Source organism: Marmota flaviventris, chromosome 2 (assembly GCF_047511675.1).
Source record: "Marmota flaviventris isolate mMarFla1 chromosome 2, mMarFla1.hap1, whole genome shotgun sequence".
In the NCBI taxonomy this organism is placed as follows: domain Eukaryota; kingdom Metazoa; phylum Chordata; class Mammalia; order Rodentia; family Sciuridae; genus Marmota; species Marmota flaviventris.
Window position 1 is genome coordinate 99,094,765 of NC_092499.1, and position 26,326 is coordinate 99,121,090.

Sequence of the window (26,326 nt, forward strand, 5' to 3'; positions counted from 1 at the left end):
GATTTTTCCTTCAACATCAGAAAGTTCCTTGAATTTCCCAAGACTCCACAAGGGGCTGAGGGCGTAGCTCAGGGGTAGAGTATTTGCCTAGCATGCACAAGGCCCTGACTTGGATCCCCAGCACTATAAGAAAAATGAAATTAAGATAAAAGACTGTGGAGCTAAGACCAAGAACATCAAGAGTTGTTCGGTGTCAACACAAGTCACGAAAGGCAGGGCTTTTCTAAGGACAATAGAATTATATCTACCTTTTGATACAGTAGGTGAAACGGAAAGAAGAGATTCTGGAGCAGTTATACCAGAAGAAGAATCCCAAAGCAAAACTCTTTTGCCGAAGGTTATCTAACTCTCCTTGGCAGGTGCACGGGTGGAGAAGGCATTTAGTCCTTGAAGTAAGGTTACATGGAAGGTTACGACAATGATGTCAAGCTTACAGCAATCCGGCTGTTCCTGGGCGCAGAAGCACCCCCAGGACTGCGGCACAGAAAATACGCTAGCGGGTCTTTCGCCCCTCCCCCGTTCCACTCCCGAGGCAGGCACTGGAGTAGCCCCGGAGTCGCTGACGCCATCCCTTCCCGCCTCTGGCTTGCATGGAGCATGCGCCTCCTCCCTCACTTCCTTTCCGGGAGGGAGCCAGAGTAAAGCTACGCCCTAGCCGACCCGCGGCTGGCCCCGCGTCACAGGAACTTCAGCACCCACGAGCGGACAGCGCTCTCTTCCACCTGGAGACCCGGCTCCCGAGCGCCCGAGTCCGTCAATTCCCTTCACTCCGAGCGACGCCGAGCTCCCCAGGCCTCCGGTCCCTGCCACTCTCCCTCCCCGCACCCGCCCTCTTGGTCCTTCCAGCTTTTTACTCCTCTTTTCATTCATAACAAAAGCTCCAGCGCCGGGAGCCTGGCGCCAGGCTGTTTCTGAAGCCAAGAGTGGAAGAATGGGGTTCCTTTGGACCGGCACTTGGATTCTGGTGTTGGTGCTCCACAGCACCCCAATTCAAGCTTTCCCCACACTGGGAGGCAGCCAAGGTATGTGTGGACACTTTCCTTCTTCCCACCTTCCTTTCATTTCGCCACGAAAAGATAAAGCTTGGTATGATCCGAGAGCTGTAAATCACCCTGCTTCGTTTTCTGATCAAATCATATCCGTGCATGTTGACAGGCAAGTCAGTTTGAATTTAGAACCAAACGGAAGACAGATTTACCACCACCCACTTTATTTTGAAAGATAGAGAAATAATATGGGTGTTTTAAAAGATGTTATTTTCAAAGTGGGAGGAGGGAGTAGCTTTTCCACCTAAAGTGGCTTTTTGTTTGTTTGTTTGTTGTTTTACAACTCTTTTCAGATACTCTATTCATAACAGGTGCAGTATATGATGAAAGAGCTTTTAATATGCCAATAATGCCAATCCAAATTATGCCCTCTCTAGTTGAGAAAAGCTGGGAAGCCAAGTGTCAGAACTATGTGTTAAATTTCTGATGGGGGTGGGAGGGAGTGTGATTCTATTAACTCAGGAAATAATACCAAGATCATAAACAAGGAAATATTGATACTTGTTGTCTTATATTATTTATTCACATATATTGTTTCGGTCATCCAGAAATGTTTTCCTAATATTTGTTATTTTCTTTTTTAAAAGATTTTTTAAAAAATATTTTATTAGTTGTTGGTGGCCCTTTATTTATTTTTTTATGTGGTGCTGAGAATCAAACCCAGTGCCTCACACATGCTAGGTAAGCGCTCTACCACTGAGCTACAACCCCAGCTTTAAAAAGATTTTAATGAGAAATGTATTTTCTCTTTCCAATGCACAATTAAATTTATATTTGTGTGTGTTTATTCTAGACAAATCTCTACATAATAGAGAATTAAGTGCAGAAAGACCTTTGAATGAACAGGTAGGTCAGAAGCAAAATTATAAATGCCAGTTCATTTTGCTTTAGTTATTTTTTGTTGTTGTTGTTTACAGACATCTGGAGTATAATAGTAAATTGGTAGAAATAAAGATGAGAAATCAAGTTTTTGATAATTTCTATGCTCTAACAGTTAATTACGTTGAGTTCTGTATAATACATAGAACTGACTATCCAAGAACCCAGTAAGTTCAACATCATATCCACCCGATTGTAAGATTGCTTAATTTACCAGAGTTCTTTCACAAATATTATAGGAGAAAGAAATCACATTTATAGAGTTTCTGCCCATTATCTCATTTATACACTGTAACAATGCTTTGAGATAGGAATTATTATCTACATTTTACAAACAAGAAAACTAAATTCCATGGGGATTAAATCGTTTGGCTCTTGGTAAGTAGTGAAGCATTGATTTTAAACTAAGTCTGTCTCCTGTTTGTTTCACAGATTGCTGAAGCAGAGGCAGACAAGATTAAAAAAACGTACCCTCCAGGTAAAAAGAAATTATATTGATGTTAATTTAAATAACGTGTACTATCAGAATACTAACTAAAATGGATGTGTTGGGCTTGGGATTTTTCTTCCAGAAAACAAGCCAGGTGATAGCAATTACTCTTTTGTTGATAACTTGAACCTGCTAAAGGCAATAACAGAAAAGGAAAAGACTGAGAAAGAAAGACAATCCATAAGAAGTTCCTCATTTGATAACAAATTGAATGTGGAAGATGTTGATTCAACCAAGAATCGAAAACTGATTGATGATTATGATTCTACTAAGAGCGGATTGGATCATAAATTTCAAGGTAAATGATGAAAAAGAACTTATTTTCTCTGGTTTGAAGTTTCCTATTATGTGACTAAGAAGAAGTCCTATATCTTTAAAAACATCTCTTATACTTTCATAATCTTTTAATAGTCAAATTTAATACTGGGAGATGAAGCTCAGATTTGCTGATAATGTGCAAAGTCCCCACTTCACAGAGTCCCAAATTTTACTTTTCCTTTAAAGGTTCCATTAGGGATGCCTTGAAAAAATAATAAAATCAATATATCTATGTTTTATGTTGAATTTATTTACCATTTCATTTAGTTTAACAATTTGTACAAACAAAATTATCAAAAATTGTCAAATAATTAGATCAATAAAATACCTCCCATACTTAGAATATATTATATATATTATACCTCCCGTAGGACATTTATTGAAATACCCACTGTTTTCTTTTTAATATTCTCCTAGGTATGTCCTTTCTCCTTTGATCATCCTAACCTTTCTGTAGCTTCATGTACTGTTTATGTATTCTGATGTGCCAAACCACTACTTCAGACTTCTTTGAGCTATAGGCTTACTTGTCTGCTTACCTAACATCTTGCTTGGAATTCTCAAAAGCACTTAGCACTTAACATGTCCAGAATTGAACTCTAGATCTGTGTCTACCTCACAAGACCTTTTAGAGTGATCTTTGCTGCTATTCAGAAATCTAGAATTAAACAATTTATCTCTTCCCCACCTCTCAAATTCTGGTCTATCAAATTTGATTTTCACTTCCCATGTATCTCTCAATTTTATTTTCTTGCACTAGGGATTGGATCGAGGGGTGCTTTACCACTGAGCTACATCCTCAGCCCTTTTTATTTTTGATTTTGAGATAGGGTCTCCCTAAGCTGTTAAGGCTGGCATCAAACTTGCAATCCTCCTGCCTCAGCCTCCCAAATTGCTGGGATTATAGGTGTATACCACCGCATCTGGCTTCAATCTATTCTTGATGTGGCAACTAGATAAAGTATTCTTTTCAACACACAAATTAGGGGTTTTCATAAAACCCTTTAATAGATTCCCATTTCTCTTGGTATAAAAACCAAAATCCTTAATGTGGTTTCCACAGTCTGCATAGACTGGTTCCTGTCTACATTTCTAGGTTCATCCAACACACATAATCTAATAGAAACTTTGTTAACTTTCCTTCAGGCAGTTTGTAATTTTACATTCATAAGTGTAACTACCTATGATAAATGTCTTTCTCCAAAACTAAACTGAAAATTTTACATTATAACCCCAGTACCTAAATGCTCATGAATTCATTGAATGAATTTATGAATAAATGATTGAGCAAAAGAATACAAGAGGGAATAAATGAATTGCTGTACCTAGGCACTGAGGAAGAGAATGTGTTCTCCATTCTGCAGACCAATGATTAGGAGTGAGTACAAGCTTTCTATGTCCCTATTTTGCTCCATAGCAACAAAAGAATCATGCTGATTATCTCTGCCAGAAAACAACTGTCAGTTAAATCTGACTTTCAGAGGACACCACAGCCTGAGGGGAGTTCAGAAGTATGTTGTGCTTGTGGGGTGTAGAATGGAGGCGATGGCTTATATTTTGCCACATATCAATCTGTGCTAATTGGGGAAATTTTAAAATCTTGAATGTTATTTTTTAACCTAAAATATTTGGACTATAAATAGACACTGGCATAACTGTACAAAATAGATTTGATCCTTTTGACTGGTTTAACAAAACAAACAAAAAAAAACAGTCTAATGTTTGACTGGTTATATGTGCAAGTAGAGACATAAATATGTTTGTAACTTGACAACCCATTTTTAAATTGTCTGGCATTATAGTACCATCTCAAGTGAGTTTAGAACTACCAAGTGCCATCCCTGATAGCTTTATTTGTACCCATGGGATCATTTTACCTCTCCTTGAGATCACAAAGAAGCCAAACCAAAGATTTTGGAGAGAATATTTTATGGGTAAACTTCTTGTTTCTCTTAATATCTTGAAAATCCCAGAACTAGAGGGTTTAGAACCACCAAGATGAATAGGACATTGGAAGCATGCAGATTTGTCCCAGAAGGCAGGGCGAAGGAGACTAATTTGGGCAGTATATGTTCCCAAATCTAATAATGCATTTAGGAATCCACCAGATAGTCTTGTGCTATAGGGCCCATAAAGTCTTCTTTTCAGTGTTTTCTATAATACATGTGATTCAGGATTTTTCCAAGTCCCTCATGTGGTAGTGCCTTAGGGCTCCTGTGTGCATTCACCTAACAAATATTTATCATGTAGTTTCTCTGTTTCAGATAATGAACTAGATAATAAGCTTTGTGCAGTCAGAGACCATGACTAACCAATCCATTACTATTTTCAGTGGCTGACATATACTAAGACTTTAAAACTTTATTGAACAAATGAATGTCAAATATTATATTAGATGCAAAGGTTTCAAAACATAACTGGACAGTTGATGACTTGGGACATGGCCCTTTGACATCCACTCAGAATGTTGTGACTCCTTAATAAAAGGTTTAAATTTTGAATCCATGTTTGACTTCCTGCTGAGGGTCTCTATAGAGAGGGTGGACTTTCCCTCCATGAGCAGCAGGGAAGTCATTATGACTGATTCTGTCCATTTCAGAAGAGCCAAGGGAAATCAATGTCAGGTAGGGGTTAGTGGCCAAGTGCTCTGTTATTAACCCCATCTAGCAAAGCTCTGCCGTGGGAGACCTATGTCCCTGGGATCAGCATATGTAGCAGTGCAGCAGAGGAAAGAGGATATTTCTTCAGTGAGTTACTAACATTCTCCCTGCTGTGAAGTAAATGAACTGAAAAACAGTCATCTCAGTTATTTTCCAGCTCCAGCAGGCAACCAGGGCTCTTCCTTTTTGAGATCCTCAGGGATGAGTGAGAAGGGAAATAAATTCTTCCACCTCTGCAGACTGGGACAGACTGTATTCCCAAGAGCCTAACTTGCAGCTTACAAATGGAAAACTCAGACCTAAATAACAGTCTGTACTCCTGAAAAATAGATGATGAACCCGATTTCCTTTCAAGCAGTAGGGGAACTGATTTTATGGGGTTTTTGTTGTTGTTTTAATTTTTTTCCTTAAGGGCTTTTTTACTCCTTTGTCACTCTGGTACTCAGGTCTAACAGGGCTCATAGCTCATAGGCTGGTCAACAGCTCAGCAGTTATATACTGACAGAAAACTTTTAGTCCTCCATGTGTAATCACCCCACTCATTTTCCTAAGTTTCTTTCCAAACAAGAAGATATTCTTCCTGGGGCTACATATATCACCATAGAGTCTTGGAAGAAAGGTCATGAGAGAAATTCCTTATCCAAATCCTCAAAGCCATGGAAGAAAAGGGAAGAATCAGAGCAGAAATTCTAGGTTGTTATTTCTTTGAATGAATATGATGAGGATTATTTGGGCAGAATCTGGCCAGGGATTCAATTTCCATTTTCTTTAGAAGATAATTGTAGTTCCTTTATTTCAAAATCCAAATCCACTGTACACAATTACAATAATCCATTCACTTTCATATAGTACTTTGTGATTTAAAAAGTGCTTTTACATCTTATTTTATCTGATCATCACAAAAATTCCATGAAATTGATACCCTTATAATTCTTTGAAGTGTTCCAAGATAACAAGAAATATTACTGAGCTCAAATTCTGTTCTTTCCAGTCTGCCTAAGTGACAAGGGAGATTTAATTGCCTTGTAAATTGGATCTGCTCAATATTGTATAGATTGGAAAAGACTAATAGATTCCTAGTAGTTCCCTATAGATGTGTTCTGAAGCCTCATTGCCACTGATGCTTTTCCTCTGAATGGGCCCTTGCTTTAGTCTGAAGTAGTGCTGCCAAACATATTCCCAGAAAAACTAAAGATACTGTTTTCATGCTTCTCTGCAAAGATTTACATATTGCTTTTTGCAGATCTATTGCTATATTTTAAGTTTCAATTCCAGGCTCATAAAATAAATTCCCTATTCTCTGGAGAATTGGGCTTGTCAGATTAAGCTACATTCCATAAAGATACTGTGATGCACAGTCACTTAGGAGTAAATATTTATCCCAGGTAAGTCATAAAAATCTTCAGTTCACATCTCTCATTCTAGATGTGTAGCAGGTTCCCTTGCACCCAGCCCAGGAATTTGCCTGCAAAAGGAAGACAAGTGGAGATTTTACCAACCTACTCCTAGAGCAGAAATAGAATGTCAAATACAAAATGTATAGAAGGATGCTTTGACTAATATGGCATATAATATAAATGCAGCATACTCTGTAAATAAAATTAGTATTATTTCTATTATTAGTGATACTAATTAATGGGGAGGTCTGTACTATCTTCAGCTTTTATAGTCATGGGCTTTCAGAATTTCCATTATCATGCTAGGTTCTTAGCTCAAAAAGCCTTGTTTTATTTCAAACCAAGAGTTTATGTGGACCAAACACCACTATATACATATTAAGCATATCTGAGTTTAGAAAAGCAAAGTACAGATTATAAATGTAATATGATGTGTGAAATACCTACCATGATATGAAATAATGATTGTTCTCTCTAGATGATCCAGATGGCCTTCATCAACTAGATGGAACTCCTTTAACGGCTGAAGACATTGTCCATAAGATTGCTACCAGGATTTATGAGGAAAATGACAGAGGAGTATTTGACAAGATTGTTTCTAAACTGCTGAATCTGGGCCTGGTAAGTTGTATGCAAGAAAGTAAATCAAATCTTAGCACAGTTTGGAGTATGCCAAGAAGCCAAGCCACTTGACTCAAGTAGCCAAATGTTTATAAAGCATCTGCTTAGTAGTATGCACCATACTTCTCCCTCAAGGTATTTACAGTCTGTCAGAAGAACTAGACAAGTATACACACGGCCATAATGCAAACTGCTAAAGAGCCAGTAAGAACATTGCAGGATGCCAGGAATGGCTTATCTCCAACGGGCAGTTGGAGATACAGGTGTTTGAACTGAGCTTAGAAAGGTAGTTAAGATATAACTAGCAAAGTTAGAAGGTGTGTGTGGCAAAAAAGGAAATAAGGAGCAAAGACATGCAGTGCATGAAGTAAGCTAATTTCAGCCAGCCTCAGCTTGACACCATAGCTCTGGCAGGTTTGAGTAAGGTGATGACTTTGCAGAGTTGCAAAGTTTACCTGACTACGACATGCAACTGTGGAGGAGTGACTTTTCAGGTGTTTCTCAAAGTAAGTGTTCCATGAGTTTCAACAGGCAGGACTGACAGCTTGCGTGGTTGGCCCAAAGATATGTCTTCCCAGAGTGCTGGGCAGTTACTATAGCAGCTGGCATGTAGTAGGGTAATAGGAAGGATTGTCCAGAAAGAGAATTCACAGGATTCCTATTTTATTTAATTTTTGTTCAAGGAATTGAACCCAGGAATGTTTTACCACTGAGTTACATCTCCAGTCCTTTTTTTTTTAATCTTGAGATAGGATCTCACTAAGTTGCTGAGGCTGGCCTGAAATTTGCAATACTTCTGACTCAACCTCCTGAGTTGCTAGGATTACAGATATGCACCAGTGCATCCAGAATGATACTTCTTTTAAAAATTTATGTTCAACTGCAAAGTTTAATCTAGATTTTTTTTAAATCACAAGAATGGGACTAGCAGTTCATATATTTTGCCTCTTATAACAGATCACAGAAAGCCAGGCACATACACTGGAAGATGAAGTTGCAGAGGCTTTACAAAAATTAATTTCAAAGGAAGCCAACAATTATGAGGAGGAGCTTAATAAATCCACCAGCAGGACTGAGAATCAGGCTGGAAAAATACCAGAGAAAGTGGTATGTATATGTGTATGTTGTGTGTGTGTATGTGTGTGTGTGTTGGTACGTGCATGTGCATAGATGTGTGTACTTGGATCTGTATATAATTCGTCCTTCCTTGATGCCAAAGAAGATTTGAAGTATGTGACATTTCTAGCCCACTTAAAATGCATATCCATAAAATGCTAATAAGGTAAAAGATATGAATGAATTTTACTTGGAAAATAATGTAAATGTTACAGATTATTTTCTATTTATAGTAAAGGTTACATCTTACACTGCACTATAAAATAACACATCAAGTATGAAATAACAATATCACATAATATCTATTTGTATAGTCCCAGTATACTGGACCCAAATATCTCACAGCATTTTTAATATTCAATTTTTTTTTCAACAGAATCTTTTTGTTGTTGTAGATGAATACAATATCTTTATTTTATTTATTTATTTTAATGTGGTGCTGAAAATCAAACCCAGTGCCTCACATGTGCTAGGCAAGTGGTCTACCACTGAGCTAATACCCAGCCCTGATATTCTATTTCTGTTCATAATGGATGTCATGATCTGCTTCCAACACACACACACACACACACACACACACACTGTGCCAAAGAGTGTGTTGATTCTATCCTGTGCCACAGAAGAACAGTCCTACATCTCCCAGCCTGATGTTGCCTCCCTATTCTAGGCTGTGCTCTTCTACCTGCTCTCCCTTTCATTAGTTCAGAAGCCTGTCTGTCATCCTTTATCCACACTAGCCATTCATCCTTCCCTTTGATGGACTCCTTGCCTTTTCATTTTTTCCTTGGCATTAAATAAGCTTCAAAACTCTAATTGAATTTGACCACAAGAGAATATCAAACTCTTCATCTCTCCCTTGACTTTCTTCACCAAGCACCCAGACCCATGGCCCCTTGTCTCTTCCAACATCCTATCTAAAATAGGATGGTGGTGGTTCTGTTCTAGAGAGGTTAGAAAATAGAAATTTGGGGGCTGGAGTTGTGGCTCAGTGATACAGCGCTTGCCTAACATGTGTGAGGCACTTGGTTTGATCCCCAGCACCCCATAAAAATAAACAAATAAAATAAAGGTACTGTGTCCACCTACAACTAAAAAATATATATTTTTAAAAAAGAAAATAGAAATTTGGTCTGGATTTTTCATTAGATGACCCAAAAATTTCCATCTCTCTCCCTACTTCCAATCCCCACTATCTGTCGTCTATAAAAATAGCTTTTAAAGATCCACCCACTAGTGAATGTAAATGTGCTTTATAGATTTATCAAAGAACTCACAACTCAAGCTTAAGGGTCTGAACTGTCATGATATTTTCATGGTCCTACAATCCCATTCCATTCATTCACCACTAAAATGTCCATATGCTTGACTTGTTCACTTGTGTTATCTAAATGCATCAATGCAAATGAAATATTCTTTCAACAAAGATTTATTGCATACTAACTATATTGCCAAGCACTGAGAATACTCTGCTCATTTAAAAAGATGTAATTTTTTTCCAAGGAAGGTTAAGGTCTAGTGGAAAAGGCAGATTGTTTTCAAATAATCATCATTTTAACCACAATTGCAGTAAGTGCTCTGTAGAAAGACATGGTTCTATGAGACCTTATAAAAAAGAAAACTGTCCTGCACTTAGGCTCAGAAAAGGCTTTCCTCAGGAAGTAATTTGAGCTGAGTATTGAAGGTCAAATACAGGTTAGCATGTAAACATAAGAGGCAGCATGCAGAGAAGGAAGTATGGAGTATCCAAGCAACTGAAACAAGGACAATGTGACTGATACAGCAAGAGGGTAGTGACAGCTGAGATGGGGGAGTGGACCCAGACCAGCCCATATAGAGCCTTATGAACCATGGATGGTTTCTGATATTTTTGTAAGAGACATGGGAAAACACTAAAAGGTTTTTTGGTAGCATTTTCTATTGCTGTGACAGAATACCTGAGACTGGGTAATATGTAAAGAGCTTTATTTAGCTCAGTTTTAGAAGCTGGAAAACTGAAGATCAGGCCATAACGTCTAGTCAGCTTCTGATAAGGCTTCATGCTGCTCTCAGTGGTGATGGAAAAGCAGAAGGACAAGTAGGCGTGTGAGCAAGAGAATGAGAGGAAATGCCAGGCTTACCTTCTAATAACCTGCTCTCACAGGAACTAAAGCATTTCCATAAGAACTAATCCAGTCTCAAAAAAACTAAACCAGTCTTACAAGAAAAATATTAATCCATTCATGAGGGCAGAACTCTTATGACCTAATCATGTCTTTAAAGCCCCACCTCCTATCACCTCTACATTGGCAGTTGTATTTCAACCTGAATTTTTGCAGGGAGAAACCACATCTAAACCATAACAGATTTTAAGAAAAAGAGCTATGTAATCCAACAACTAAAAAGATAACTCTGGCTGCAATATGGAAAATTCAGTGTTGAGAAGAGATTTTAAATGAGTGGTGTACCAGTTAGAAATGAGAGATCCAAGGCTGCTTGAGATAGTGGAGAGAGAAATTTCAAATTTGCCATAAAATTTGAAAGGAGGGTCAACATGGCTGCTGATGGATGTGATGTGGGAAAGGAAGAAGAGCTAAGAAAAGCTCTTAGATTTCTGTGTAGTCCACTGAACAGTGAATTCACTAAGATGGTGAACACCAAGAAGAAACAGATCTAGGGAGAAAAGAATTTTATGCATCCATCCTGGCAGCTCCTAAAGTGTCACCCAGAAATTCCCAAATGTGCCTGTTGTGCTCCTGCTAAACATTCTGAAAGGCTTTCCTGTAACTCTACCACCCGCTTGGTAGAGTGTATGAACAATTTGAATTGGTCCTCAAGGAAGGGTAGTTTTGTGAAGAGAGGCTCATGAGGATTCCTAGAGGGGGGAACTTGGCTGAGCAGGACCATTGAAGATTTCCTGTCTCTTCTCCCCTGAACAGGAGCCAGAGTCTTCAGGGGGTCTTCCTCAAGGGAGAACGCCTTTTTCAGTTTCCATGTAACTGAGATGCATGCATGCCAAGAAATAAGTTTGAACCTACAGGGATTTGAGAAAGAGGAATCTGTGCATTTCATGTTCAAGGGCACCATAAAGGAAAGAATTAATCTGGAGTTGTGTTAATTCTAACCAAAGGCTTTTGTATGTGTGTGTGTGTGGATTTTTTTCCCCCTCACTGGAGACTCCAATGGCAGCAATTCAGGATGGTTTTAATAATGGAGAAAATGATGAAACAGTGTCTAACACCTTAACCTTGACAAATGGCTTGGAAAGGAGAACTAAAACCTATGGAGAAGACAACTTTGAGGAACTCCAGTATTTCCCCAACTTCTATGCACTACTGAAAAGTATTGATTCAGGTAACCACTATGTTTTCTGACCATGCAGAGCATAAATAGTAATTCTAGGAAGTGTGTGGGTGGTTTTATAAGTTCCTGTTTTCAGTTTCCAACTGTAATCCTCAATGACATACACTGTAAGCTTAGGAAAAATAGTTCACATCAGTTTTATTTATTTTAGTTTTTTATTCCAAAACAAGCAGTCTAGTAATGGAAATATTTAGGAAAGGGTAATCAGGAAAGGTAGGGTTTCTGGATAATTTGATCTTTTTGTTAACAGAGCACTCCTATATTTGTTCAACAAACAATTATTGAACATCTGCTGTGTACACAGTACTAGAAAGAATCAGGTGCAGTTATGGTGATTAATCAGTGTTCCTGCCCTGACCCAGTTCAGGCACAATTCTTTATTATTTTTTAATTTTTTAGTTGTTTATGGACACAATATCTTTATTTTATTTTATTTTATTTTATGTGGAGCTGAGACTCAAATCCAGTGCCTCACACAGTGCTAGGCAAGCGCTGTACCCCTGAGCTATAACCCCAGCTCAAGCTTCAATTCTTATTGTAACTTTTTTTTTTTGTTTTCAGTTATATTGAGGTGTAATTGGCAAATAAAAATTATTTATCTTTAGGATGCACAACTCGATGTTTTAATATATGTACACATCGTGAAATGACTACAATCAGGCTATTTAGCATATCTATCATCTCACATAATGAGATGATAGATATGCTAAATAGCCTTTTCTTTATTCTTCTCTCTCTCTCTCTCTTATTGTTGTTGTTGTTAAGAGCACTTACAATCTAGCCTCTTAGCAAATTTCAAGTAAAGTTCAATATTGTTAACTACAGTAATCATGCCTTATAGTCTCCAAACTTATTCATTTTCTATAACTTAAGCTTAATGTCCTTTGACCAACAAATCCTCATTTTTCCCTTCTCCTATCCCTTGGCAACCACCATTCTACTGCATCTATGAGTTTAACTATTACAAATTCCATACACAATTGTTCCTTCAGTATCCTCAGGGGGTTGGTTCTAGAATCACCCTCAGAAATCAAAATCCACAGATGCTCAAGTTCTTTATATGAAACAATGTAGCATTTTTATATAACCTATGCATATCTTCCTATATGCTCCGAATCATCTCTAGATTACTTATAATACTGAAAAAAAATAAATGCTATATAAATTATTATTATACTATATTGTTTGGTGAATATTGATAAGAAAAAAATCTATACATGTTCAATAAAAGATGTAATTCTTTTTCTTGGATAGTTTCAATCCCTGGTTAATTGAATCCATGAATATAGAACCTGTAAATACAGAGGGCCAACTATGTGAGATCCTACAGTCTTTCTGTGCTTATTTCACTTAGCATAATGTTTTCTAAGTTCATCACATTATCAAAACCAAAATAAGCAAACACAACAATAAGGAAACCTGCCACTTTTAAGTAAACCTTTTTTAAAAGCTTTCTTCATTTTCCTCTCTTAGTGGGAAGTGTGTATGGAACCTAATTCACCCTTCTTTAGATTACTGAAGACATTTCCTGATAGACATATTCAGCTCCCACCTTCAGATGAGTTAAAATGGACTTTGGATGAGAGGAAGCCAGAACAAAAAACACATTTGGGAAACTGTTTTGTTTTTAAACAAAGTCCTTATGTGTCCTCATCTCCTCTCTCATATGTGCACTGAGTTAACTGGAAGATTTTTGGTCCATGCTTTTTTTGTTGTTGTTGTTTTGTTTTGGTTAATTTGTAAAGAGAATAATAATGTCCAACATTTCTGTTGTTATTGTTAAGACAAATGCCGTGCAGTGCCTTAATGGCTTTTCTTTGCCCTCTTCAAAAATGCAGGCCCCCATTGAACATTTGTATAAAGATTTCTCTCATTGTAATCTATTTCTCTGAAGAAATGACCTCAAAGTGAGCTTTCATTCCTGGAGAACATCCTTTGTCCTTCAGTTCCAGACATTGGCCAGATGGTACTGGCCCCTCTGCCAGTGTCTGTAGGGCTTGTATGTCTTGAGTGTCCGTTCCAAGCCATCTTGCCCCACTGGTTGGCAGATGCCCAACTGAGAACCTCTGTCATCCTGGTGAGTCACTTCTTATCAGTGTAGAGCATTGGCATGATACCAGATGTACAGAGGTGACCTGGAACAAACCATGTGATTGCTGGAATTATTTACCAGTTCTTTCCCAGGATCTCTCCCCTACTTTTTCTATCACATTTCTTCCTTCCCTACCTACGAGTTTTTTGGTATTTAAATAATTCCATTTCATGGAATGTTCCTTATTTGTTTTTATCTTTTAGTTTATCTGATTCCTTATTGCCTTTATTTTTCTATAATCTTAATTTAAATACTTATACTGAGGTCTTTGCTAGTACCTGTCTTCCTCACCCAAGGTCCTGAACCAATTGAGAAATAAAAAACAGATAGAAAACCAAAATGTCATTTCTGTTACTGATAAACCCTGGGTTATAGTTTTGTATCCTTTGACCAACATCTCCTTATTCCCATCTCCAACTGCCTCAGTATTAAAGAATGCTAGGAGAGTAGTTGTTAGTTACAACTACTGTTACAAAGATGATGTTCCTGTTACAAAGATGATCACTATGTGAGTTAATGCATATCTTAGCTGGATTTAATCATAAGGTGTCTGTGTGCTTCAAGGCATCATGTTGCACATGATAAACACATACAGTTCTGTCAATTTTAAAATACAAATTTGGAATATATAACACTGGTATGCAAATGTGGCTTAGTGTGAGAGCCAGCAATGAGCTTGCTCACTCAGTAGTTCCTCAGTCTCACTGTGGGAACAGACAGTCCCAGAGGTGGTTTGAATCTGCAGAGCAGGCATGTCTCTCAGGTCCTTGGTTCCACTGTTCCGAGTGAGTGGAAAGAAGAGGGTCCAAATCCCCATCGTTGAGAAAATTAGACTAATGGCTATTACCTAACAATTGCATCTGATGGGAGGATGGGAAAAAATGGCAAGAGGCTAGGAGTATTTGGAGAAAATTTTTCATGGCAGCTAAAATGAGAGAAAAAAAAATGGACTCATTTCTAGATATTGTTTTGTTTTGTTTTTTTTAACTTCAAAAGTGGAAAAAATAGGGCTGGGGATGTGGCTCAAGCGGTAGCGCGCTCGCCTGGCATGCGTGTGGCCCGGGTTTGATCCTCAGCACCACATACAAACAAAGATGTTGTGTCCGCCGAAAATTAAAAAGAAATAAATATTTTAAAAAAATGGAAAAAATATTTTTTCTGATTTTAGAATTAATACATTTACTGAGCTACTCATGGTATCAATGGCCATCTTGTTCCATTAAGATGCAGAACAGAATGTCAAATACCATAGGTTCCCAAGAAATTGCTAACAGTGGTTACCCGTGGCAGGGGTGAGAAAGAGATTGCTACTTTTCACTTTTATTTACTGGTGGATCATTGGAATATTTTTACTATCTGTATTTGTTATTTCAAATGAAAAAAAAAGTTTAAAAGCAATGTAAGCTACTGTTAGAAAACCCAACTTACAATTTTTTAAAAAAGTGCTTTTAAGAAAATTAAGCCTAATTAATGAACACAAATCATTCTTATCTTAGAAAACTTACCACTTACTTAATCAATCCTCTGCTCTTCCATTTGGGTTCATGTCATCTCAGGTTGAAAACTGCCTCTTTAATACTTATTAGTGCAGTATTTTAGATTAAATTAAAGCTTCATGGAAAAGTTATTATTGCCCATTTCTAAAAAAGTTTGGTATAGCTGTACATTGCCCTGAATTCCAATCAAGCCCTAAAATTTCATAAGTTAAATATGTATGGTTTTAGCTATAAATGTAGAGAGAAATATTTTAATAAGGTGCTATATACTTCAGCTGGGTGCAGAGTCATACCCCTGTAATCCCAGTGGCTCAGGAGGCCACAGGAGAATTGTGAGTTCAAAGCCAGCCTAAGCATGTGTGAAGTGCTAAGCAACTCAGTGAGACCCTGTCTCTAAATAAAATGCAAAATAGGGCTGGGGATGTGGCTCAGTGGTTGAAGGCCCCTGAGTTCAATCCCTGGTACCAGAAAAATAAATAAATAAGATGCTCTGCTTCATAAATTGACACTGAGCTGTGTGGTGGTGAATGCCCCATAGTAACTCAGGAGGCTAATGCAGGGTTGCAAGATTGAGACCAACTTCAGCAATTTATTGAAGCCCTAAGGACTTGGTGAGACCCTGCCTCAAAATTAAACATTGAATCTGGGTGCAGTAGAGTGCACCTGTAAATCCAGCGGCTCAGAAGTTTGAGGCAGGAGAATTGTGAGTTCAAAGTCAACCTCAGCAAAAATGCAAAGTGCTAAGCAACTCGGTGCGACCTGTCTCTAAATAAAAAATACAAAAAAAAAAAAAAAAAATAGGACTGGGGATGAGGCTCAGTGGTTAAGTGCTCCTGGGTTCAATCCCTGGTACAAAAGATAAAAATTTTAAAAATTAAATATTGAAGAAAGCCTAGGGATGTGGCTCAGTAGCTAAGCATCTCTAAGTTCAATCCCCAGTACCAAAATTTTAAAAATAAAATAAAATAAATTGAAATTGAAAAATCAAGCTATTCTCTACTGTTTCCTTTGAGTTATTTTTGTCTTTTTACATAGAAAAAGAAGCAAAAGAGAAAGAAACACTAATTACTATCATGAAGACATTGATTGACTTTGTGAAGATGATGGTCAAGTATGGCACAATTTCTCCGGAAGAAGGTGTTTCCTACCTTGGTGAGAATCCTATCTAGTTTGTTTTTACTATGGTATTTTTATTATTCAAAGTAAATTTGGAATTTTATGACAATTCCCTCAATAATTTGATTATTTATGCCAAACAGCCCAAATCACTTGATAACCAGAAGTGCCCAGTTTGATGACGCCTACAAATAGAATTAACCAGAGTTTTCAACTCCTTATAGATCTAAATTGAGTACAGATATTTCACATTTATCATATTTAATCCTATTCACATTTTCTAACAATCTCCATGGTGGCAATCATATTACAATTTAACTCATTAGTTTTTTTTTAATTGTGTTTGGAAGGCTGGGACTAACAAGTCTTGATTTTCCTTTTTGAAGACTGTATGGTGAGGAGGAAGGAGCACTGGCCTTGGTGTCAAGAGGAGTCCTGACTCCTGGGTCTATCTCTGTCAAGCTGAGGAAGGCACTGTGCTGTGCTGGGCCTCACTTCCTGCATCTATAAAATGAAGGACTGGGGTGAGCTGGGTGCTGTGGCAGATTTGTGGCAGGAGGATCACAGGATTAAGGCCAGCCTTGGCAATTTAGCAAGACCCTGTATCAAAAAAAAAAAAAAAAGTCTATATACACACACACACACACTCTAATATCATTCATGGACCAAATCCAGCCCAACATCTATTTTTGTATACCACACAAGCTAAGGACTTTCACATGTATACATGGTTGGAAAAAACATCAAGAAGAATAGCATTTCCTCATATATGAAAACTGGATAAGATTCGTATTTCCACGTTCATGAATAAAGTTTTATTGGAACATAGCCATTCATTTGTTTCATGGCTGCTTTCCTGCTGCAACAGCAGAGCTGAGTAGCTACTACAGACTGTATGGCCTACAAAGCCTAAAAGATCTGATTCTTATAAAAAAGTTACCAACACGTGATTCCTTGAATTTATAGATAAACAGAAAAACTTTGATGTTACATACAGGTTGTTTTTGTAATTAATTAAAATTAAACATAATTTAAAATCAGCCTTCTCAGTTGCACTAGACATTCTCAGTTGTACATTGCAAGTACTCAATTTTTATTTGTTTTTAAAAAGGACTTTTGTTTTCCTACTTGGTATTATTAGTCAACAAATACCTTTCATCCCCAATGTAGTTTGGGCTGGAAGACCTCATGGCTCCTTACTCTGAGTGGAGAAGGATAAATAAATAGAAGAGAAAATCTCATAGGGAAACTCAGAATTATCCTGCATGAACTCCACTTTTTCTATATGAGAATAGTTTTACTGATTTTTTAAATTATAAATGAGCATATTTATTTTGAAAAGTCATTCAACACAAAAAGAAATTTAAAAGGAAATGAAAATTTCTAACAATGTCAACATCCTGGTAACATTTTGGTTTATATACTTTTAGATGTTTTTCTCTCTGTGTGTATATACACCTATGTAATTTCTTTGTTTATCTTAATTTAACAAAAAATGAGTTCAGATTACACACAGTGCTTTGTGGCCTACCCTAGTCCTTTACCAATAAAACAGATATTTTCAGACCCACAACTATCTTATATCAATACATAAGATACAGACACAGGAATTCCACATATTTGTCCTATAGAAATTCATCAGGGGTGCTGGGGTTGTAGCTCAGTGGTAGAGTGCTTGCCTAGCATATGTCAGGCACTGGGTTTGATCCTTGGTAACATATAAAAATAAATAAATAAAATGAAGATATTATGTTCATCTACAACTTTAAAAAAGTAGAACAAATTCATCATGGATGCTGCAAAGGCTTATGTGCAAGACAGGTGTTCCTACTGTTTCTTACTACAATATGGTGGCCACCAACCACAAGTTGCCATTTAAATAAAAATTTAAAATCTAGTTTCTTAGTTACATTAGGCACATTTCAAGTGCTCGGTTATCATATGTAGCTAGTAGCTAATGTGTTGAATGGCACAGAAATGAATACTTCCATCATTGCAGAAAGTTCTGTTGGGTGACATTGGTTTATAGGAGAAAGACTAGATGTTCCACAAGAAGAAAATATCTAAAATAAATAATTTACTTATTTTTATCTTAGACTATTAAGCTTTTATTTTAAATACTTGTGTTTTCAAAATAATTATATTTATTATGTTTGGTGACAAGGGAAAATGTTCATGATAAAAATATCCTAATTTTGGAGTTAAAAATGGATATATAGCCTGGTGTGGTGGTGCAAGCCTGTAATCCCAGCGGCTTGGGAGGCTGAGGCAGGAGGATCGCAAGTTCAAAGCCAGCCTCAGCAATTTAGTGAGGCCCTAAGAAACTCAGCAAGACCCTGTCTCTAAATAAAATATTAAAAAGGGCTGGGGATATGGCTCAGTGGTTCAATCCCTGGTACCAAAAAAAATAAATAAATAAAAAAAGGATATATAGTTAATACTATTAAGTGTTGTATGTATGCTATGTTATGCTTTATGTTAAAATGCCATGTCAGTTTCGTTCCTCAGTGCCTTTGTTCTCATTAATTTTCCCTTCTTCTTTCTCTGCTTTGGAACTTATACTTATATATTAGAAAGTTCACACACACATTTGTATATATGGATACACACACACATACGTAAAATTGAAAGGAAATATACCAAAACATCTCTGGGCATAATAAGTGTGACTTTTAGAAATGATTTTCTGTAGCTGGTGCAGTGGCATATATCTATAGTCCCAGCTACTCTGAAGGCTTGAGCCCAGAAGTTCAAGGCCAGCCTGGACAACATAGTAAAACACTGTCTTTAAAAAAGAAAGAAACAAACAAAAACCCCTGTTTTCTTAATTTGCTCCAAAATATATTTAACTCTTATAGTCAGAATATAAGCTGTATTTTCAGGTATTGTTCTGTGTTAGCATACTGATTTTTGGCAGATACCATGGGACTCCATCTCCAGGTCCCTGAGTGAGGGCAATATGGGTACAAGAGAGAATCAACCAGCCTTTTCTCCTGACCTGTGAGCCAGTGACAAGCAGGGATTTAGCATTCCGTTCTGGTCCCTCAGTGTATGGTGATTACAAAGCTTGTCAGCTATGGTTGCTATTTCTAAAAGAAGAAAACAGTGCATTACAAACAAAATAGACTACTTTTCTACTCTAAATAGGAGTGGGGTGGGAGGAGTTTATTTGAAGAGAAATTATACCAAATACTAATGGAATTTTTACTGACTAATTACAAATAAATGCTTCTTTGCAAATGGCAAAAAAAAAAAAAAGAAAATTATCCTAAAAGAGCAAGTGGGATAGTGACTGGTTGAATATTGAAGTGCCTAGGATGTGGATTCTAACTCATTGTCTACCTGGTGGATGTCAGCCTAGACACCTCATGTCTAATAACACTTATGTGATGTTACTTCAAAGAGCAAAATTAGAACTTACTAAATTTTTTTTATATTTAGAGAATATTAGTTTCTGAAATCAAATCCACATAGATAATACCTTACATATTTAATACAGTGTGTTACCCCGATACAAATGTAAAAAAAAGTTTAATGTTTCTAGACCAATATAGTTGTTAATTTCTGTACAATGCCAACTTAACACAGTAAATTGGGATACTTTTTCCAAAGTTGACAGCACAGTTAAAGTTTCTAAAAATTCAAATTTTATATTTATATAAAAAGACTGAGAGTAGCAATATGTTATGCATCAATAGCAGCAACAGCTTTTCCAGGTAGAACTTACTAATTTTGAACAAGGATACAGATTTCAGCTTAGTATGAATAGGAAAATTGACAATTTGGGTATGGTGGTGTACAACCATATCTCAGCTACTCAGAAGGCCGAGGCCAAAGGATCACAAGTTTGAGGCCAGCCTCAACAACTTAGTAAGACCTTAACTAAAAATAAAAAATAAAAATCTGGGTATGTAGCTCAGTGGTAAAGTGCCCCTGGGCACTTCATCATAAAAAGCAGAATCATAAAAGTCCTAGTATCATAAAAGCAAAACAAAGCAAAAGACTACCTAACAGTAAAGCTAGCTGCCTCCTTATACAAGGCCCTAGTGAAAATCCTGAATGACAGGAATTTAACTGTTTGGCTAAAGCAGAAAGGTAATTTATGGCCTCAGGTAACTGAAAAGTTAACCAGGGTTTGGGGGTTGGTAGAAGGGTAGTTTGACTTTGAGTTTGTGAAGTCCATGAGTAGTTGATTCATTGCAGACAGGCTGCTCCTTGTGGGAAATAGATGCCTGGGACATCCCTAATCTAATCTTAACATCTTCATCACATAGCAATCCCTGTGGAAAGAGAGCCACCTTCTCTCAGTGGTCCTAGCATTGAGTCTCATGGACCTAGACTGAGTCAAGTGTTCATCGAATCAGTCACTATCGATCAGGGTTATGAAGACCCTGGTTATCAGGTTTGGGTTACCCAGTCACCACTGTAGACAATATTTCTGAGATTGAGAGAACACTGGGTTTCCCAAGGGAAAATCTAGGTACAGTACCACAAGGCATTATGTAGGTCAAAACCACAGGTGTCTACTTTTGGTGTCAACCCTAGAAGTACTCTAGTAGTAGCCACAGAGATGCAGAAGAAACTTCTGCAATTAATTGAGTAGAAGGAGGAACTTGAGAATCTCAAATGAAATGCCTTACATCCTGAGAATCTATGATTCTTGGAAAAAAATAAGGTCAAATCACCTTGCTAGCAACATTAATATTTTGGAATTGTTAGTGTGATATTTCTGGTGAGATTTAAACATTTTTAGTAAAACTTTGATATCTTCACTCAGGAAATTATATTTCTTCTCCTCCTTTCTCCAGAAAATTTGGATGAAACAATTGCTCTTCAGACCAAGAACAAGCTAGAAAAAAATGCTACTGACAATAAAAGCAAGCTTTTTCCAGGTAGGATATACTTAACTATTTTTTAGCTTTTAGAAGAATAATCCTTTTGCATGATAAATAATTTAGTACATATCAGCACAGAATTACAGATTTCAAAAAGTTTTAAAATCTTAAATATAACCATAGAATTAAGTAAATATAACCTTGGGTATTTCGTGGCGCATCATGGCACAAAAATCTGATCTCAAAAAGCACTGAAAAGTAATGTAGGTCTTTACCAAAGATTCTCTGAGGTGGCTGGTGAAGAAGGAAAGATGGTTACATCACAAAACTGAGCAATCCTTTCTAAAAGTCTCTTTTAGGTATCTTTTTTTTCTTCCCAGATCACCACTTCTCCAGAATACTGTCCCTGGTCATCTACCCCCCGCCCCACACACACACTGTCCTTCTCTCCCAGATCTTCTCTCTTTTCTGGGAAGGTCTGGGCCTCTATGTAGTACAACTTCCTTCCTTCTCAGTTACTTAGTTCTATATCCTCCACCCACAACCCTCGTCAGCCCAGGAAACAGACACCATGGAGCTGAGCTGTGCAAAGAAGACTCCTTTCAAGGGGGATGGATGGAGCAAAATGAGAAAGGACTGACAATTGCAAATTATTATACTTTAATATTGCCCCAATAGCAGAAATGACATACATATTCTTTTTTTTTTAAAGAGAGAGAATTTTTAATATTTTTTGTTGTTGCTTTCGGCAGACACAACATCTTTGTTTTGTATGTGGTGCTGAGGATCGAACCTGGGTCGTGCGCATGCCAGGCGAGCGCGCTACCGCTTGAGCCACATCCCCAGCCCAACGTACATATTCGTGATAGTATAATGTATGGCCCCTTAAGATGAATTTTTTTTAATTTTGAAAGGAGGACTTTTGGTTGTTGTTTTGTTTGTAGCAGTGCTGGGGATTGAATCTGGGGCCTCATGCTTGCCATACAAGTAGTCTACCACAGAGCTACATCCCCAGCCCTCAAGCAGTTGTTTTGTTTTGTTTTGGGATTTGAACCCAGGGCCCCATGTCAAGCAATTTTTAATAAACTTTCTTAGAGACCAAAGCAAGGAACAAAATTATACCACAAATATGAAAAAAATATATACATTTTTATATAATGCAGTGCACAAGGGAATATTTCACACAATACAATAACCAATTTCTTCTTTTCTATAATAAAAATATTGGGTTAAAATAAGTTTGTTAGACAGCTTGAGTTTCCTGCTAGCTGTTTAAAAATTAATTAACTTATTTATTCTAATTTGTTTTACATTTCAATTCATAGTACACAAATAGAGCACAATTTTTCATGTCTCTGGTTGTACACAAAGTTGACTTAAACCATTCATGTCTTCATACATGTACTTAGGGGAATGATGTCCATCTCATTCCACTGTCTTTCATATCCCCATACTCCCTCTCTTACCCCTCCCTCCCCTTTGTCATATCCAAAGTTTCTCCATTCCTCCCATGCTCCACCCCTATCCCCATTATAGATTAACATCTACTTATCAGAGAAAACATTCAGCCTTTGGTTTTTTGGGATTGGCTTATTCCACTTTGCATAATATTCTCCAACTCTATCCATATACCTGCAAATGCCATGATTTTATTCTTTTAGTGCTGAGTAATATTCCATTGTGTAAATATACCAGTTTTCTTTATCTAGGTTGCTTCCACAATTTAGCTATTGTGAATTGAGCTGCTGTGAATATTGATGTGGCTGTGTCACTGAAGTATGCTGTTTTTAAGTCCTTTGGGTATAGATTGAGGAGTGGGATAGCTGGGTCAAATGGTGGTTCCATTCCTAGTTTTCTAAGGAATCTCCATACTGCTTTCCAGATTGGTTGCACCAATTTGCAATCCCACCAGCAATGTATGAGTACGCCTGTTTTCCCACATCCTCGCCAACATTTTTTGTTGTCTGTATTCTTGATAACTGCTATTCTGACTGGTGTGAGATGAAATCTTAGAGTAGTTTTGATTGCAAATGTTAGTGACAATTGTTTTCCAGTGGTTACCTACAGGTTATAAGTTTCAGTTCAATACAGGATTGCTAGAAGGTACACAGCTACTTAATATAGTGAGAAGTGAGCAAATGTTTCTCCATTTTGACAGCAAGATTCCAAATCTTTTCTTTACATTAGAATAGCCAGGGATAATGGAGCATGAAGAAAGGCTAAAAAAAGAGTTCTGCTTTATCCCCAAATCCTTGAGATTGGATAACTATAGTTATTCTCACTTGGAATCAAGACCAACAAATTCACTTTGGGACTTGGCATACCGCACTTGATCATCAACACTGATTAAAGTTTACTTTAATCAAATAAGGCTGAGAGTGTGGCTCAGTGATACAGCATCTACCTAGCACGCATAAGGCCCTGGATTCCATTCCAGCACTGGGGGGAAAAAAAAGGACAAATAACTGGGCTGAGCTTAGTGGCACACAAATCCCAGCTACTTAGAGGTTGAAACAGGAGGATTGCTTGAACCTAGGAGTTCAAGGCCAGCTTAGGCAACAGAGCGAGATCCCATCTCTAGAAAATAAAATAATAATAATCTATCCTTTAGTGACATTGCAGCATAAGGGAAAGAATGCTAAACTAGAATCTGGACAGCTGGAAGGGGGGGCCAAGCTTTTTGTTAACTCATTGGGTGATCTTAGGAATATCTCTTCCTTCTCTGGTCCTCAATTTCTTCTGTGAAGCGAGGTAGAGGGTTGAACTAGATAATTACCAAGATCCTTTTCAGCTCAAAAAAAAATAATCTAACCTCAAATTGTACCTTTTCAATAAAGTTTTTTTTTGCATTAGGAATTAATGCACGCATAGGAAATCATGCTGTAACAACAATGCCCAATCTGATTACAGTGCCATCAGAGAAGAGCCATGAAGAAACAGACAGTACCAAGGAGGAAGCCGCTAAGATGGAAAAGGAATATGGTACCTTGAAAGATTCCACAAAAGATGACAGCTCCAACCCAGGAGGAAAGACAGATGAACCAAAAGGTACAGAATTGACAGCTCTAGGTCGGCAATGAAATTGGGAAGCAAATTTCCTTAATTATTTAACAAGTGATTGCAACACAACAAACACCTTTAGGGACCTGGTAAAAACCACAAATCCAGCACATCGAATTTTCTTAAATTAGCTTAAATATGTCTGTGCAATATAAAATTTACTTCTTCCCAGGATTTCAGAAGCTTTTCCAGGTACCCAAAGAAAAAGATTCATTGAGTATATAGGTTCTAAGTTGTCAGTCACCTGATTTGATTTCAGGTCAGAAAAGAATATGGATCTGGTTGTATAGTTCAATGGTCCAATTGCCTCCAAAACCCACATTTTTTATTACTAAGATTGAACCCGGGATACTTTACCACTAAGCTACATCCCCAGCCATTTTTGTTTTGAGACAGGGTTTCACTAAGTTATTGAAGGTCTCACTCAATTGCTAAGACTGGCCTCGAACTTGCAATCCTCCTGCCTTAGCCTCCCAAGTTGTTGAGATTACAGGCATGCACCACCATGCCCAGCTGGATCCCCTGTGTTACAAAGTTATGTTGTTGCTTCATAGAAAATTTACATCCTTGTATCTCAGATAATCTTTTTCTGAAATCTTGTGTCTTTACCAGAAGCTGTGAACATGTGGTTCGAAACCAACCTTATCTTTTGGTCATTATGATACAGTGAACTCTTTGGTATAACTGGAACCCTACTTATGTCTTACCAATTTCTCATTAGTAGGTTCATGTAAAGTTTTTTTTCCCTGGGAGCTAACATAGCTAGGTTAGTGCTCTCTCTTGAGGCCAGGAGCTTGGCACCTAGATAATTTATCATCTGAAACCACATCATTGGGCTCTTTTTTCACTGGTTATTTTGTATAACCCTAATTGTCAATGAATGAGTGAACTTTGCTTATTCCTTGCTGTGATATGTTGTGAGACTACAAGGACTGGTCATGCTCATGATATAGCTCTTAATTTTGGAGGGATTACTTGGTCCACTTGTAAGTTCCCCACCCAGTCTCTCTCCTGCTTACACAAATTGACACACGTTCACATTCACACTTGATAATAGACCCATACTTAACAATGCCTAAATATGATGTAGAAAAAGAAACTAGCTATGTATTTAATACCTTGTAATTCAATAATAGCAAAAATGTACAAACTAATTCCCTTTTTTTTAATAACTACCTCATTCATTAACACTTTATATTGCATTTTCCATTCCTGTAAGTTGTTGCGGTTGATGAAAATGATGATGATGTGGAGATAGGTTAACTTGGGCAGTGGGATTTCCCTTCATTTCTCCTTTGTCTGCTTAGCATATTCTCTCTGCTTTCTGACAACAGGGTATTATGGGTCCACTTCACACTTTCCTTTCACAAGACTTGAAACCAATTCCTGTTCAAGGAGTTCTAGTTCCTTCTTGTATAAAAATATAGTTAGAGACTTGAACCTGGGTTTTATGGCTTCAAATATGTTGTGATAGGGGTGGGAATATAGCACAGGTCGGTCGAGTGCTTGCCTCACATCCCAAGGCCCTGAGTTCAATCCCTAGCACCATTAAAAAAAAAAAATGAATGAATATGTTGTGATAGTGGCCAAAGTTGCTGCTGCTGCTGCTTCTATTTCAGCTATTGGGGCCTTTTTAGAGACAGGCTGAAAAATTTTTTCTTCTTAATGTACAAGTTCATGTAGTTTTCCTAGCTCATGAAGCTTTATATTACTGTAATCTAACATGGATTTCATGAACCGTCATAATTTTCTTTTACATTGACAGGTGACATATCCACTCCAACTGTTTGGTAGTAGACTGTGTGGAGAAAGGATATGAGTTTGCATGGGCTCAGTTAGAAAGACTTTGGGGATGATTAAT

The 26,326-nt window shown here is 37.4% G+C and overlaps 1 protein-coding gene across 2 annotated transcripts in view; it reads left to right on the forward strand.

Moving 5' to 3' along the window:
- Positions 1-592: 592 nt before the first annotated feature.
- Positions 593-26,326, forward strand: part of Scg3 (secretogranin III) — a 40,234-nt gene continuing 14,500 nt past the window's right edge. The window contains exons 1-10 of one of the 2 annotated variants that reach the window (XM_027925975.3): positions 593-1,022; positions 1,840-1,892; positions 2,358-2,403; positions 2,498-2,713; positions 7,269-7,411; positions 8,369-8,518; positions 11,680-11,857; positions 16,490-16,606; positions 21,379-21,462; positions 24,316-24,453. In XM_027925975.3, coding sequence (XP_027781776.1) covers positions 932-1,022; positions 1,840-1,892; positions 2,358-2,403; positions 2,498-2,713; positions 7,269-7,411; positions 8,369-8,518; positions 11,680-11,857; positions 16,490-16,606; positions 21,379-21,462; positions 24,316-24,453 — 1,216 coding nt within the window. In that variant the 5' untranslated portion in view covers positions 593-931. The remainder of the gene's footprint in view (positions 1,023-1,839; positions 1,893-2,357; positions 2,404-2,497; positions 2,714-7,268; positions 7,412-8,368; positions 8,519-11,679; positions 11,858-16,489; positions 16,607-21,378; positions 21,463-24,315; positions 24,454-26,326) is intronic. The other variant, XM_027925977.3, reaches the window with a different exon arrangement.